This window comes from Leptosomus discolor, chromosome 5 (assembly GCF_034619465.1).
Source record: "Leptosomus discolor isolate bLepDis1 chromosome 5, bLepDis1.hap2, whole genome shotgun sequence".
Lineage (NCBI taxonomy): Eukaryota > Metazoa > Chordata > Aves > Leptosomiformes > Leptosomidae > Leptosomus > Leptosomus discolor.
Window position 1 is genome coordinate 14,445,710 of NC_141395.1, and position 15,526 is coordinate 14,461,235.

The window sequence follows — 15,526 nt, forward strand, 5'->3', positions numbered from 1 at the left end:
CACTTTAAACCAAGAACTATTTCCCTCCAAACAGTGGCAGCAGAAACACTTTAAAACCCCAACAAACCCGAAAACGCAAACAGATTTCCCTCTAAATCACTTCCTTTGTTTCTCCAACAAAACCCAAATATTTTGTTAACGTCTCAGAAGGAATCTTTTGTTCATTCAGTTTAGTTCCTTCGTATTTCACTCAAAGGTTTTGGACAATTTCAAAGAAGTATAAATGTTTATATCAAGAGGTGAATCACACCTGCTACAAACCTCTGCTGACACAGAGACCGAAGTGGGGTAACAAACAAGACTTGCTGAGATGGCAGGATGTTAGCACAAGCTTCAACTTTCAGCAAAAACTGCTTATAAGAGCATAAAGGCAGTTGTAGAATTTAGGCTCTAATGCCTTTTTACTTAAAAAAAAAGTTTCACTGAGTGGAAAATTCAAACATCACTCCTGCTTTCTTATAAATTTATTATGTTTTGGGACCTCCTCCATTATTATTACTATAAAAATAATCGGGTTTCCCTCTTACAGTTCTGATTCCAAAGTAGAGTCAGCCATATCCATTCATTATAAACACTCATCAAAATTCCTTATCAATACCACCTAGTTCAAGTTTGACTGAAACTGAACATTAAATATCTCCCAATATTAACTTACACTAAATCAAAACCAAAACATATCACTTCATTACACATAATATGACTTCTCAGAATTGTGTAGCCTTTAGAAAGTAGAAAGTCTTTAAAGATTTGAACAAACATTTACAAATACACACACAGAAATCCAAACATGTACAAGCTAAATACAGTGGAAAGGTAATACATTCCAGGTTTGAAAGAAAATGAGGAAAAACACTTGCAAACCAACAAGCAAAGATGCTAGCCCACGTGCTCAACTCCCGCAAAACCGCCTAGAGGTTCTTTAACTGACCAGAATGGCAAAAAGCTTAGTTAAGGTATTAACCTCAAGAAGCTAAAACTGAGACATTACCCAGGCTTTAGAGACCTCAAAATACTTCATTTTCCACCTTAAAATGTATATAGAAACCAAGAAAGAGACAGATAAAGCAGTATTTCTTTACATATTAAAAAAGCAATAAATGGCAAGCTAAAATTCGTATCTTAGAAGGATATGCTTCGCATGCTCAGCTTGAGCATCTCTTCACAAACACACTGAACAAATCAGTTTTTCCTATTTTTCCTGTTAACATTTATGGCTGTAAAAATGTAAGACAAAAACATTCTGTATGTGCAGCTGCATCTTCATTTTATTTTACTTTTTTTGGTGTAATGCTTCATTAGAAATATTCCATGGTACTTAAGGGACCACATGACTAAGGAACACTAAGCAGGGTTCTGTCCACTGTTTCCAGCAAACAGTGAACTTAACGGCTTGTTAGCTAACTTCCCGGTTTGGACACTGAAGCCCCACATATTGTGGAGCAAAACAGGAAATCAACTGAAGCTTTAGCAAAGTAGATCTGAAAAAGCCTGCACAACAAATTCAGCTAAGACAATGAAGGTACCATTGCATTACAACATTTTCATCTTCTAGATACATAGATGTATCTAGAAAAGGGTAAGACAGAATTATTGCTAACTGGAGTCAACGTTAATAAGCAAGTCTTTCTGCCATGGGCAGAACTAACGAAGTTTCATTTCCTACTAAGACAAGTTCCTAAAGCTAAACTGTCCAACACAAGGTGAGCTCCCACTGACCCTTCCTGACCTGGGGCATTCATAACCCGTCTCCCTTACATGAATTTGCAGAGATCTAATAAGACAGGAGCTTGCACAGAGCCTTTCCCTGATGTCTACTCATACTGCCTCATATGTCGACTAATTCATTCATTTTCATTAAATTCATAAAAAAACGAGCATCTTTGAAAAGTCTCAGCTTCAGCTGGAATTCAGAAGCATGTGCTCTGTTTCTTTTCTTTTCTTTTAAGGGGGGAAATACTGATACAGAAAAGAACCCCATATTTGTGACACGGCATCCTAACCTCACTCCAAAATACCCCACAGATAACAACTCTCTCTTTATAATAATTCCAAATACAAATGAGTTTTCTCAGGGGCAATTAGGCCTATTAGCAAAAAAGGCAGAGCTGACCTAGATACAGCAACCATACATTATTTCTCCTCTAAAAGGATGCTGTATTTATAGCTTTGTATTTACAGCATAACATTTAAAAGTAAACAGTTCTCTCTTTTCTTTATTGTTTACTTCATCTTGATCAACATTTACTGTTTTTTTCGATCCCCTTAGGAGTATTACATATTGTCTTTTAATTCAAGTAACACATTTTTCATTATTCTGATGTAGTAAATTGCCAAATTTTCCTAGAGTAAATATTTCAGTAAAACAAAGCCCGTTCCAGAATCTCTGGGACTCATTTTTGTTAAATTCTGTCTGCATAGATGTGTGTAAAATTTTGTCCAAAATATGACAAATCAAAAGAAATATAAATAAATGCGGATTCAAGTTTTCACAGTTTTGCTACTTGCATTTTTAAAGCTATCCTTAATAATTTAATTTTTTTTTTTTTGAACGGGGCTGACCTGTTTTCAGAGTGGCTGACATCCAAACATTCCAATCTGTCAAATCATGCCACTTATGTAGAGGACCACAACTAATTAAGAATACTGAAAATTGAGGCATTTCTTCAGGGACTAATTGCAACTCACAAGCCTCCAATCCTGATTCACACTAAGCATTTTCTTCAACAGATTTCAACACATTGCTATCAAAATAAGCTTACATGCTTCAAGCTAGGACTACAACCATACAAACAGATATTAATTTTATTAGTGCCAAGCAAAAAAATGAGGGGGGGGCGGGGTGTCAAGAAAAAAAATGCAGAAAGCTCAGGGATTTTTTTTTAATCACAAAGGAGAACACAAGTAAGGATAAAATTAAATTTGTACTCATTGGTGAACAGTGGGATTAAGTTTTTCCTCTCTTCTCTATTTTCCCTTTTCTGTTCCTACTTGGTAGTATTTTCTTCATGTAGTTACTTCACTTTGCATTAAATTTGTAAATTTATTCACAGAGGCTTTTTGTTATATTGATTTGGTGCAACAGCATAGTTCACATCTGTAATTATTAGGCAAAAATTAGAAGCTCGCACATACAACACAAAAAGGATTTAAAAGAAAATTTCCATGTTATATCCTAAAAAAAAAAATTAATGATCATTTTCCCCTTAAACATAAACCTTCTAGCGAGATGTTTTATTGATAAACTAACTAGACTTACCTTGTGTATTCTTCTTGGAGCTTGTTTGGGTCACTTACAAAAAACTTAACTCTGAAGTTCAAACTGTGAGGAGACCCTCCTACGGCCAAGAAAAGTTATTTCTAATTAATCAGGCTACCCTGGAAAAACAGCATAATAATGATATATGAATTGACCAAATACATACATGTACTCACTTTTTAATTGTTTCCTGATAGGTTTGTTTGGATCCAACCACCTCTGGAAAGAAACAAATTATAACACCAACTTTAGAGAAACAAAAAAGTACAAATTACAGCCCTATACATCAAGAGACTGTTGCTTTTCTATTACTTTTTACTTGGACTTTCACCAAAATGCCTTACTGGCATACAAAGTCTTGTTACTGATTCTGGAAAGACATCAACAGTTGTTATTCCTTCCCTGAGATTAACCTCTGTTGTCAAGATAGCAGTCTCCAACAGTGCTAACTCAACTATGACTTGGTTCTCTGGTTGTTACACGAGCCCGAGAGAGGTTAGAACTCAACTATCGTGTGTTTAACTATCTTCAGCTACTCTTTACACTGATTAGGTTAGGTGAACTAACTGTGGCAGTGAAGAGCTATAAGCAGGCTAATTTACCCAACTCAGAAATTAATTTGTTTAAACCAGTTCCAGTAATTCTGACACTGCATTTTGCAGGTTGGACACATCCAGGGAGTGATCCCACTGGCTCCCAGATTCTCTTCAAATTGTCAGCCTGAGCGTCACCTCTCCTAACTTGCTAAGTGGGATCTTGGAAACCAGAGGCTCAGCACTCAGCCTATAGGATTAAGGACTACAGAACAGTTTTACCAAACAGCACCCAATCTCAAGCATGTCTATGGGAGAAGGCTGCTGTGGAGAAACACAGACAGATCTTCATAAAAATCCACACTGCAAATCTCAGATAGAAATACGGTTCTCTGGAAAGCCCTACAAGCTGTTTAAACCACTCCCCATTAGCAACCCAGCAGACTTTGCACATACCAGCGTAGTTCAGTTAACTCCTAAGTCTATCTGTGTTATAAACACGCTTCAATTCCTCATCCTGCCTTGCAATGCAAGCTCACAAGCCTCAGGAAACTGTTATATGGCCACAGTTCCTATGATGTGACAGAGACCTAATTCCATATGGCATGCAACTACCTCACCTTTTATCACTGGGCTTATTTTTTTTTCATGTGGGGAGGAGAAAGCAGACACACAAAGGCACCTGAGCTATCTGACACACACTACAGATCTGAAGTTAGTTCTGAGTAATTTTATTCAGTGGGAATAACAACTAATGATGACTACATCCAAATACTGTATCCTTGTAGTAGATGACTTAAGAGCAACTAAAGAAACTGTTTGATACAGCTCAAAGAGTGTAATTATGTCAAAAATACCTCACACGGGATCTATTAACTTGTAAGACTAAATGTAAAGGCTTAAGAAAGGACTCTCCAGCCAGGGATTCACATGAATTTTATATAAGAATCTTTTGAGACATGGTGAAAGATACTTAAGTATCTGATAAATGCACAGATCCGACTGGTAATCCTCGGTTTGTTTGTTTTTTTTTTTTTTTGGTGGGAAGTACTGTTTGAGATTGCAGATAATCCAGAAAACTTGGAATTGAAATGCCTGGCAGAAAAGCTTGCATTTACATTTCCTCCTGGTTGTAAAGATCAATTTGGTATGTACTTGCATAGCTGAAACCACAGAGGAGTAACTTTGTTTTGAACCATGTTTAACAGGCCATATTCATGCTTTCAACTGATATCACTGGATCCAAATGCAAAAGGTGATTTTCTGTCTGGGAAACTGCAGAGGGTTAAAGCACTTAATATTGTAAAGAAGCTGAAGTTGACAGGCTTAGGCAAAAGTACATTTAAATCCCAGTAAGTCTGAGAGGCAGGTAGATTTGGGGATCCATGAAGTTTGTATCCCAGTCCCTTGGAGAGTAATTTCTGTACTCTCTCGCCTCCCCCAGCAGTGATCCCCGCCTCACTTTCTCCTGCCAAAGGCGCTCCAGCACCCACACTGACAGTATTCGCTGCACCCTCATTCCCACTATGTGCCAATATCCCCTTCTCAGCATAGCTCTAGGCACCCACAGCCCCAGACCCTGGCCAAATACACCACTACAGCTGTACACAGCATTAGCACTTTCTTGCATTGACTTTTACCACAACATTAATATTATACAAAAACATAAAGCTTGTGCAGCTTATGAAATCCATGTTTAGGCACAATGATAGGGGTTTCGCGCTCAATTAGCAGAATCCCCTTTTCCCCATCCCCTTTATCTCCTGCCATTTTGATTCTATCTTAGTAATATCCTGATGTGTTATTTCACAACTAGAGTATTTGTCAATCCAATCTGTTTTCTTTGTCCAAATGAACTGAGTGTAAAAGTAAACTGATATCAAAAACTGAAATTAGTCAAACCCATAAATTCTTCAAGCTTACATGACTAATATTGGTAACATTTCTATTCAGCTCTGACACGTTTTCATGGCAACTAGATATGTGCTGAAAAGCCAAATATTTAGAAGTCAATGAATACTAAACCTTTAAAGCATGTGTTTATATCAAATAGCTGTGAAGTCATTCTTCTTTCAGACTAACTCTTAACCAGATCCTTCTATTACAGTGTTGAGTTCAGCTGCTTCCAGACAGATAAACTAAAAAAAGAGAGAGCTTAGAGGTCTAAGCTTTGGAAAGCCAAATAAATGAGAAGGAGGAACAGTACAAATTTCTGACTGTTGAGTAAAATACTGAGTGATATTCAATTAAATACGTCTTTAAAATAATTCAGCCTTTTCTACAGCATCCCTCTGTCTTTTCAGTCTGGAAACAAAGTTTGGAATAAAAAGATTAAGTAAGGCCAGCCTGCTGATGTCTTAACAGGACTATCCACAAAGTTACAAAAGAAAACTTTGCTAAATATCTACAACTGTGTGATATAGTTTTAGTCATATTAATAATCTTAATGTAACCAGAATTAGAAAAAGAATAATTTGCTCTGGAGAAGAAAAATGGAAGTAGTTCACTATTCAGGCAGAAGAAAAATTATGGCTGTATTGTGACTTCTTTCTTCCTCTTCTACATTAAAAAGAAAAAAGACATTAAAAATAACTAAAAACAAAAAACCCAACCTTTTAGTAAAATAAAAGAAAAGTATTCCTTCTATTTAGAACAGTCACTGTTGATGGTAAAACAACAGTAGACGAAAACTGCACTTAAAGAATGTTGCACTTTCTTCTGAAATTCACCTTAGTTACTGAACAATTAACACTTTACAGTGTCACTTATCTCTCTAGATCACACTCTGCACATTTTGTGAACAAAAATGACTTTTGACACACAAGTTGGGAAATAAATTTAGACCCGATCCCTGTGACACTCATATAATGGGAATTAGGTAAAGAACGGTACTATAAGACATAATACTTAGTTAAACCACACTTTAAAACAAGTATGGAACATTTGAGACCTATCAAAGAAAGTATTCAAGAAGCATTTTTCAAGCTATCCTGATCTCAGCAGTACAGCTGTAACTATTACAGCCATTGAACATTAAAGCTGGATCTCTTAGTTTCTACTAGCCATTTACCAAGCTTCAGTCCTACGGAATTTCCTTTCAATTCAAGCACATGAACTTTTAGTCCTAATGAAGAAAATCCAGATTTAAAAAAAAAGAGTTACTACTTCTTATCCCAGCTGACAAGGATCATGCAGTCTAGTAAACAGATATAATAAAACAAGCAATACCCTTTTAAGGTGTTATTTCATAAGCACAGATCTCAATGTTTTACTACACACTTGTAACTATTAACATTCAGTTTCATCGTAACTACAAGGCGATACTAAACCCATTCAAATGATGCAGTTGGAGAAGATGCCACAATATTGCAATGGCTTCTATTTGCTTCTTTTTACAATGACGAACATGATTACGATTTATAAAATCATATTTATAAAAGAGTCAACTTACAGGGTTGTCAGTAGATTCATCAGCCAACTGTAAACCAAAGTAATCTCTCTCTGTCAAATCGAGATGCTTGAAGACTACATCCAATAGAACTTGTCCCTGATCATGTTTCTGCAGAGAACAAATATATGTATTTTTTAATGAACAATATATAATTGGACACACAGACTTCAGGCAGGCAGAGCACATACACATTATTTCAGATGTGCTCTAGCACACTAAATTTTAAGTATCACAAAGATACTTAGGAACACTATTTTTAAATGAGCTTCATCTGTCTTTGAACACATGTAAGGAATTATTATTTTTCCTCTTTGTCATCTTCTGACAGTAAGAATGTCTCACTTCTCAGCTAGCTACACAATTATTCCTGAAACCTATTCATTAGCCAAATTTGATATTTAAAAGGAGGGGCGAAAGGGGCGAAAGGGGCGAAAGGGGCGAAAGGGGCGAAAGGGGCGAAAGGGGCGAAAGGGGCGAAAGGGGCGAAAGGGGCGAAAGGGGCGAAAGGGGCGAAAGGGGCGAAAGGGGCGAAAGGGGCGAAAGGGGCGAAAGGCAGGATTTGACAAAAGAACTTTGTAGCCTTGTTTGGGTCACTGAATTTAAAAGCATTGGTCTGTACAAGTTATTCTTAACTTATTTTATCTGAAAATCTAAACCTGAATCTAAATGAACCAGCATATTGAAAATGTTCACACAGTAAAATGGCATAGACAGCTGAAGCAGCCAAATACCTGACAGAGAAGTGTCAGTTAAATGCATTCTCTCAAAGATGAGAGAATTCTCTCTATCTATTTCACTCTAAATGAACTAATTCAAATGAACTGAATAACAGTAAAATTGCTTTTCAGAGACAAGTGAACAAATTTGATTTCTACTACAGGGACAGATCTTACCCTCAAAATGATATAAAAAGAATCTGTAGCTGCTGGTACCTAGCAATTTTTTGCCCAACCTGAAAATACTGCCAACATAGTAACGGAAACATTGAGTGTGCCATTATGACAGGACTCAATAAATACATTTTGTGAAATCTGAAGGGAGTTTCCCAAGGAAGTTAAATGTCATAGCTTCTTCAAGTACAAAAGAAGAGGAAAAATTCTGCAAGAACAACTGTCAAACAACAAAAAAAAAAATGAAAGAGATGATTGACACATTTTCCACCCAGATTTTCTACTTCTCTGGCACCAAGCAAGCTTCTGATAATCTTCCAGGTGCCAAGTATTATTGATGCTACAGTGAATTTGATACATTTTGCCTTGTTTACTTACTTAGGCATTAAGATACTTTTAAAGTTTTAAAACAAAAAAACTCTTGTTCTGCTCCCAAATGACCTCATTTCTCATAGAGATTATACAACAGTTTACTTTTACAGCCATTAAAACAGAAGTATGTAACACTAAAAGACCAAAACAAAGTCGCAAGAATTTCATTAATATCCATACAGGAGAAAAAGCTACAAATCACATTCAGACATTTGTTAACATCTCAGAGCATCCAATAAAAACTCATTTTTTGTTCAGCTGAAGTTACAGTGAAGTTGAGTAAACTGTCAAAACCATTTATTGGGAGCTAAGAACTCCACAAAGCCTGATAATTTATTTCATAATAATAAAAAAAATAGAAAATTGGTTTCAACAAATGATGCTTGAAATGATCTCAGCAGAACAGTCACAACCATAGCTCTGAGCATTTGAGTCAAAATTACATAAGGAATATATTTCAGGTCCCATATAAATTTGGCTAAGTTAAAGTGATCTAAGAGTTGCTATATTTACTTTCAAAGAAGATCTTATTTAAAAAAAAAAAAATCATGCAAAGAAAATTTCTTGATGCTTAACGAAATGAACGGCCAGTAGGAGCACCATTAGTTAAAAATGTTCACTACTGAACTACTGTTAAAAAGTTCACTACTGAAAAATTTACTTTCCAATAACTAAAAACAAGCAAAGAAAAAAACAGATGTTAACATAATAAATACACAACAGTATATATGCATAAGGCAATTTCTATATACAACCCAAAACCAGGCACTTGCATTTTTACTAATTAGGAGTTTCCCATATATTTTGAAATAAACCAGCAATCAGTACAATTTTTTCAACAAATAAAACTAACTTTAAAATTATACAGCAACACTAATTGCTTCTTGGCATTTTTCCCCACGTAGATTTAAATCAGAACACAAAACTAAGAACTTGTAACAGTAACTATCAGAAAATGGAAGACATTTGGAACCCAAGTTTAGGTTTACATTTATGACAGCTGACATGTTACTTCCCCAAATAACATGCAGATAACAATTCTGCAGCTTTTTTCCAACCTAAATGTGAGAACTTATACTGTTTCTTAGATATCTGAATAGATGTTTCCTAACAGAAGAGCTTTGAACTTGCTGATCAGTTTTAATTTAATAATACAGAAAGTCATTTCACGACCACAAGGAAGGTATTTCTCCTGCAACATAACAGCAAATTTGTAAGAGAAGACTAGTTTCAACATGAAATATTTGTTTTGATCACAACGTTTTACTCTCAGTGCAAAATAAAGATATGCATCTAGTAAGGTTAGACTGAGGTCTGGTTTATCTCTGCTATTTATACAATGACGTTGCGGCTTGCCAGAGCAGGTGAAGGTCACAATCCTGCCTGTTGTGAAAGGTCCAGAATATTTGTAATACTATCATAATCACTGAGTAGCTGCTATAAATTATAAAAAGTATGTTAAGAAGTTTCTCCTTTTGGGGGTGTTTTTTAATAAAAAAAGGCAAAAAAAACCATAAATGTGGATTAGCATAGAAAGAAACTTGCTTTATTCCTACAGATAAAGTTAAAGATTCATATTTCCTCTTAAAATAGGGAATAACGTAAAAACATGAAAAATAGAAACTAACACAAAACTGCAGCAGTTAGATACAAAACATATCAACATTTTTCCTGGACCGGAATATTAGAAGGTTACGCGTACTACCTATGAGTATTTGCTGGAGGCAAAATGTCTAACAAATTTTGGCCTTTCACAACAAATTTGACATCAACACTAAACAACAATGTATTAGCTGCACTTTGTGAAGCATCTATCATCTAGTACCACTAGATATATACACATCAATTTCTAATCACGAAATGATTGTTAGCTGTTTACAAACACCCATGTTTGAAAATTTAGGAAAACATCTGCAGTTACATAGGTTTAATGCCTGCTTACCAACTACCACCATCTTCCCAATTTATACTACCGACATTCTGGTTTTGCTGCTGGCCTACAGAACTGGTCACATCTACGCATGCACCAGGAGATATTGGTGCTGTGTCAGTCTAAACTCGTTTGGACTTCTGATGGCAGAGGAACAGGACGACAGGTCCCAGGTTCTCCTGGAGGGGGTCAGATGGCTCTGCTGCTCACAGGTCTGTGGGAGGCTGTGCTGCTCCTTCACTGACAACACTGGAATCTCTCCGCAGTACTTGTTTTGTTACTCAGGCAAGTGCAGCGCCAACAGCCAGCACTGCACTGCTGTCTCTTTCACTCTACAGCTTATGTTAACTCTGCAAAAAGTTACTTTGCTCTAAAAAGTTTCCAAGCAAGCTATTATTTTTTTGGTCAAAGAAAAAAATGGAAGCAACTAAGTAATGATGAAGACTAAATTACTGAAAATTTTCACTTCTAGACTTACAGGGGAGTTGGCGTGGGTTTTTTTATTTTAGGTTATTTTACATATTTTTAGATTTTACTTCGATTAGTGTAAATTCATCCAGTTTGAGGAGAATTCTGAGACAATAAAAGATCATAACTGAAACATTTGTCCGTGACTGCTAACGCACTAGCCTTGCTCACAGAACGACTCATCCCAAATACTTTGACTCAGTTTTCCCTCAAGTTTAGTGTGATCTCCATATCTATGTACTGGCTTTCAGGGAATACAACTAAGTCAGAAAAAGATACGATTTGAGGTATTTAAACAATTAATTAAAACCACTTAAAGTAATTTGATCTTGTAGAAGCAGGCTTACGATACTGCAAATCATCCTGATCATGTTATTAACTCAAGTCAGCCTCACTTCTTCCAGCTACGCGTTCTATGAAGTATGCTTTTCAGCACCAAAGGAGCAGTTCTTCAGTTGGTAAGCACAGAATTTTATAGAAAGGATTTCTACTCTTCAGACATATGCACAGGTTAGTTCCAACTGATTCTTCTGCCCGCAACCAGAACAACCTTTGTCTGGCTACAATCCACAGGGATTATTTGATTTGATTTGATACGCTCTATACGAGGTAAGGCTTAGCACAAAGAATGCCTGTTTTGCAGATCAATGGAAAAGCCTGGTTGAACTGTGAACTTAGAACATGTCACATAAATTATCAAGAGACGTTGCCTGTGATCAGCACTTTGCTGTTGGAGAAGAAATACCATTTGAGTACTTTTTATTAATGTAGTGCTGCATACTCCAGATGATTAAGCTTTACAATCATTAGCATACAGAATACCTATAGCAATCACCAGGAGAAAAAAAACTTGCTAATTTATTTGATGTTATCTTTGTTCTTCCTGTCTTGAAAACAATTCCATAAATATTTATTGCCAAGTATTGTGCCAACCACAATAAAGTAAAACACAGCTATAAACCCTGAAAACCTGAATACTGTGTAGGTTAGCATACATTTGCTATGACTGAATACTTTATTACTCCCTATTTTTGGAAAAAAAAAATATCCAAAAATAAAAACAACACCAACAAAAAAAAAAAAAAAACCAAACCCAACACAAAAAAACAGATTGAGGCTGAGACCCGAGATCAAAATGTTGAGCACCAAGGAACTTTTTATTCCTTAAACTCAATTTTAATAGTCAAACTTGCAGGCTGATCTGTATAAGCAGTAAAGCGTGATCCATGCAACTAAAATATTTAGTACACTAGGGAGGCGGTGAGAACATATTACATAAATTTTTCTTGGGAGAGACAGAATAGATGTTTGAGGATTTATAACTGGTGATTCTACTCTAGACAGGCATCACCATCCTCTAAGAACATACAGCTTTTGAGAACACCTAGATCAAAAAGCAGCATAATCTCCCATACCTATTGTAAAACAATTATTCCTTATTTTAGCCAACTCTTATGAACAAACAAAAAACTGCAAACAGATATTTTAATGGAAAACTCATGCACCTCAAAGCAAATAACACAATAATTTCTCATGCACTTTTAATGTTTTGCCTCCAACTACCTTCTGCACATACTGCTTTTTGGCAGGCAGTATAGACCAAGAAACTGCTAGCGAGGATGAGAAGGTAAGAGATACAGAAGAGCAGTGGAATATTGTAGAGAAAAGGGGATATAGAAGAAATGATCCCAGAAAGGAAACGAGGCTTGACATTGATAAATTAAAGTCTTTGGTCATCCCTCCCCCAGCTCCATCATCCAAAATTATCACCCTTAACGACTCAGAAGTCACAAAAAGTTAAATATCTCCTGAATGAGCTACAAGAATTCCTTAAGATAACATCCTACAACCTTCTATCTCGATTGAAGTATCTAAACCAAATAACCACTAAGTCTACCTCTAAGCCTTAAGCCACTCAATGCTGGATCCTTGCAAGTTTTGCTAGATAACAGACTTTGCTCTCTGATAGGCAGATGCAGGCTGCACAGGCTCTAACCACCTGATTAGAGAATAGAGAAATGCAATTACTCGCACAAATATTGCCCAAAAGATTAAAATGTATCAATATCCTCACTGAACACTGGCTATCAGAATGCAATAGAACTACTGAGCATTAGAACTTTTTCAAATGGTCCAAATTAAACTTGTTCACATGGATTTGAGAACTGCTTCAGTTTCTCCCTCACTTCCCATCTGAAATCCCACAGCCTTGATATTGAGGTACTCCTTCACTCAATTCACTGAAGTTCAATTTTCTCTTGAAAAATGTCAATATCATGCCACCTGTAACTTTCATCATCACGTTATTCAACCTTTCTCCACACAAATAATCAATTCTATAGCTTATAAAGTAAAAGCTGAGTTCTCCTGCCCCAGGACACCTCACAGCTTCTTTCCTGTTGAGTTCCGGTTCTTCTCCCACAAAGATCACTTTAAATGCTTTAACATTTTCTTGTCAGGTCCTTGCCTGTTGTTTGTAAGTTTTTTTTCCCCAAGAAGCCAAATGAAATGGTTGCACTTGTGTGAGTATATACACAAAATCATGAGCATTTACATTTTAACTCCTTATCAAGGATTACAGATTAGAAAATCTGACGAATAACCTATTTTAAATTCCAGGCTAGTCACATTTCCCGGTAACAGTCCTCTGCATTCAGCAGCCAGATTCCTACTCTCTTTCCTGCCATCCTCATTAGTGCATTAGAAGGTGCTGAGTTTAAGCAAGGGAAATCATAGAACAAGAATATAATCTGAGAAAAGCGAAAAGCAAAGAGATACTTTAAGATGACAGCTGTAACCAAATATAACCATACACATGATAGAACACAGTTAGCTACACAGTTATGAGAAGAATTACCATTACACTCAAAATGCAAAAACCAGAATGGAGCAAAACAAGCGCTTACTCCTTATTCAGTTCAGTGGCAAAACTGCCCTCCATTTCCACTATACAACTTCAGTCCACAAAGAGAATTACTAGAAATAAATTATGCTTTGTATATTCAATTTTAAAATGAAGATGGCTTAGTACTATAGAGGATGCCAGAATGACTAAATTCACAGTGACTTAGTAGGTACATGTCCAAGCATGCCTGCCTGAACAGAACTTCCCCTTCTATTCTGTGTACTTAACACTAGTTTGAAAGGCAAACTCTAGCCATACAAATCCAGCAAAGAAAAGCAAGCTCAGTGATACTGATTTGCAATAAGCAAATTACTTACATTAACTCTGAAAGCTTGTACAGTGTTATCCAGGAGAAGAATGTTGCAGACCACCTCCGTATGCTGCCTGTCTCGTGCCAGCTCAGATGCTCGTACATTGTAGGTTCTGCCAGCAGGCAATCGGAAACGTGCTGTCATTACTGTCCGCACAGGGTCTTTAGGCAAAACAAAAATAAAATTGAAAAAGATCAAAAAATGCAAATACAGGAATATCATACTTCAAAGAAAGGTCAACACACAGCAAGTCCATTGTTATAAAACTCCATTACAGACAAAAGAAAAACGAGTACTGAATTCATAGTATCCAGTAACAAAACAATGTCTTACAAATTACAACACAACCTTATTCCAAAATACTTGTTCTTTTACTGTCTGCCCATTGTCCACTCCCTCTCTATTTTAAGGTTGTTTTGTGAGTGGTTTGGTTTTTTTAGGATTCAGAACAGCATTTTCACTTCAAAAAGCACTGTAATTGCTCGGCATCATGGTTACTAGACTTCCAATATTAGAGGCAATTAAGTAATTAATTTCAGTGCAAAACAGCAAAAAAGAAATGCTTACACCAAAAGCTTTATAGAGAAAAAGCAGGAAGAAAACAGCAAATACAGAGAAACTTTGATGCATTACTCCGCAAAGCCTGTGCATTCAACGTAAAATCATTAGACACGAGAATATGTAGCAACAACAAAAACATTAGCGCTGCTTTTCTTTTTTTAAATTACAACATGAATAGATAAACGTTTGTCAAACTACTGAATCTTTGGTCTAGTTCAATTTGACTGCATTTACATCTCTAGTTTGGAAGTGCAAGCAATTCTTATTCTCCAAATAAGGAACTGTGGCCAACACACGTCTAAACCCTGCGTTACGTGCTGATAAATAAAATGTAAGCATTGAAATGTGACTTTCACTTTTCAAAACTAAGATTCTAACAATTATCACGCAACCCCAGTCCAGCAAAGTACTTCTGTGCACATCTGATGCTATCAGCCCTATACAACGATACTAGTACTTTAAGTACCTCACAGGATCAGGGCCTGTGATTCACTTAATTACACAGTCAGCAAAGTATTTCTACATCCATTGACAAGGGTGTAAAAAAACAAAGTTTCATAAATTAAGTAGACAATATATTGTGATAGAAAATTCAAATACCTTAAAGTAGCGAAATAAAGAAGGTATTCTCAAAACTGAATATAAAATGATTGATTTTCCCTTATTCTGCGAATAAGGCTTCAAAACCATTTAAATGTTTGCTTCCTATTTGGGGGTGGGGGGTGGTGTATATCATGATAAAAAAAGAATTTAGCAGAGGACAGCAAACATCCTAGCAGTGATTAGATAGCTTGCCTAGATCACAGGAGATACCTCTGCTCCAACATACACAAATGCATAGGGGTAACA

The 15,526-nt window shown here is 36.2% G+C and overlaps 1 protein-coding gene across 1 annotated transcript in view; it reads right to left on the reverse strand.

The window, feature by feature from the left end:
• PTPN4 (protein tyrosine phosphatase non-receptor type 4) overlaps positions 1-14,284 on the reverse strand; it is a 72,461-nt gene extending 58,177 nt beyond the window's left edge. Inside the window, exons 1-4 of the mRNA XM_086466186.1 lie at positions 14,123-14,284; positions 7,241-7,348; positions 3,433-3,475; positions 3,257-3,335 (exon numbers count right to left, since the gene is read on the reverse strand). Coding sequence (XP_086322312.1) covers positions 3,257-3,335; positions 3,433-3,475; positions 7,241-7,348; positions 14,123-14,260 — 368 coding nt within the window. The 5' untranslated portion in view covers positions 14,261-14,284. The remainder of the gene's footprint in view (positions 1-3,256; positions 3,336-3,432; positions 3,476-7,240; positions 7,349-14,122) is intronic.
• Between the last annotated feature and the right edge of the window lie 1,242 nt (positions 14,285-15,526).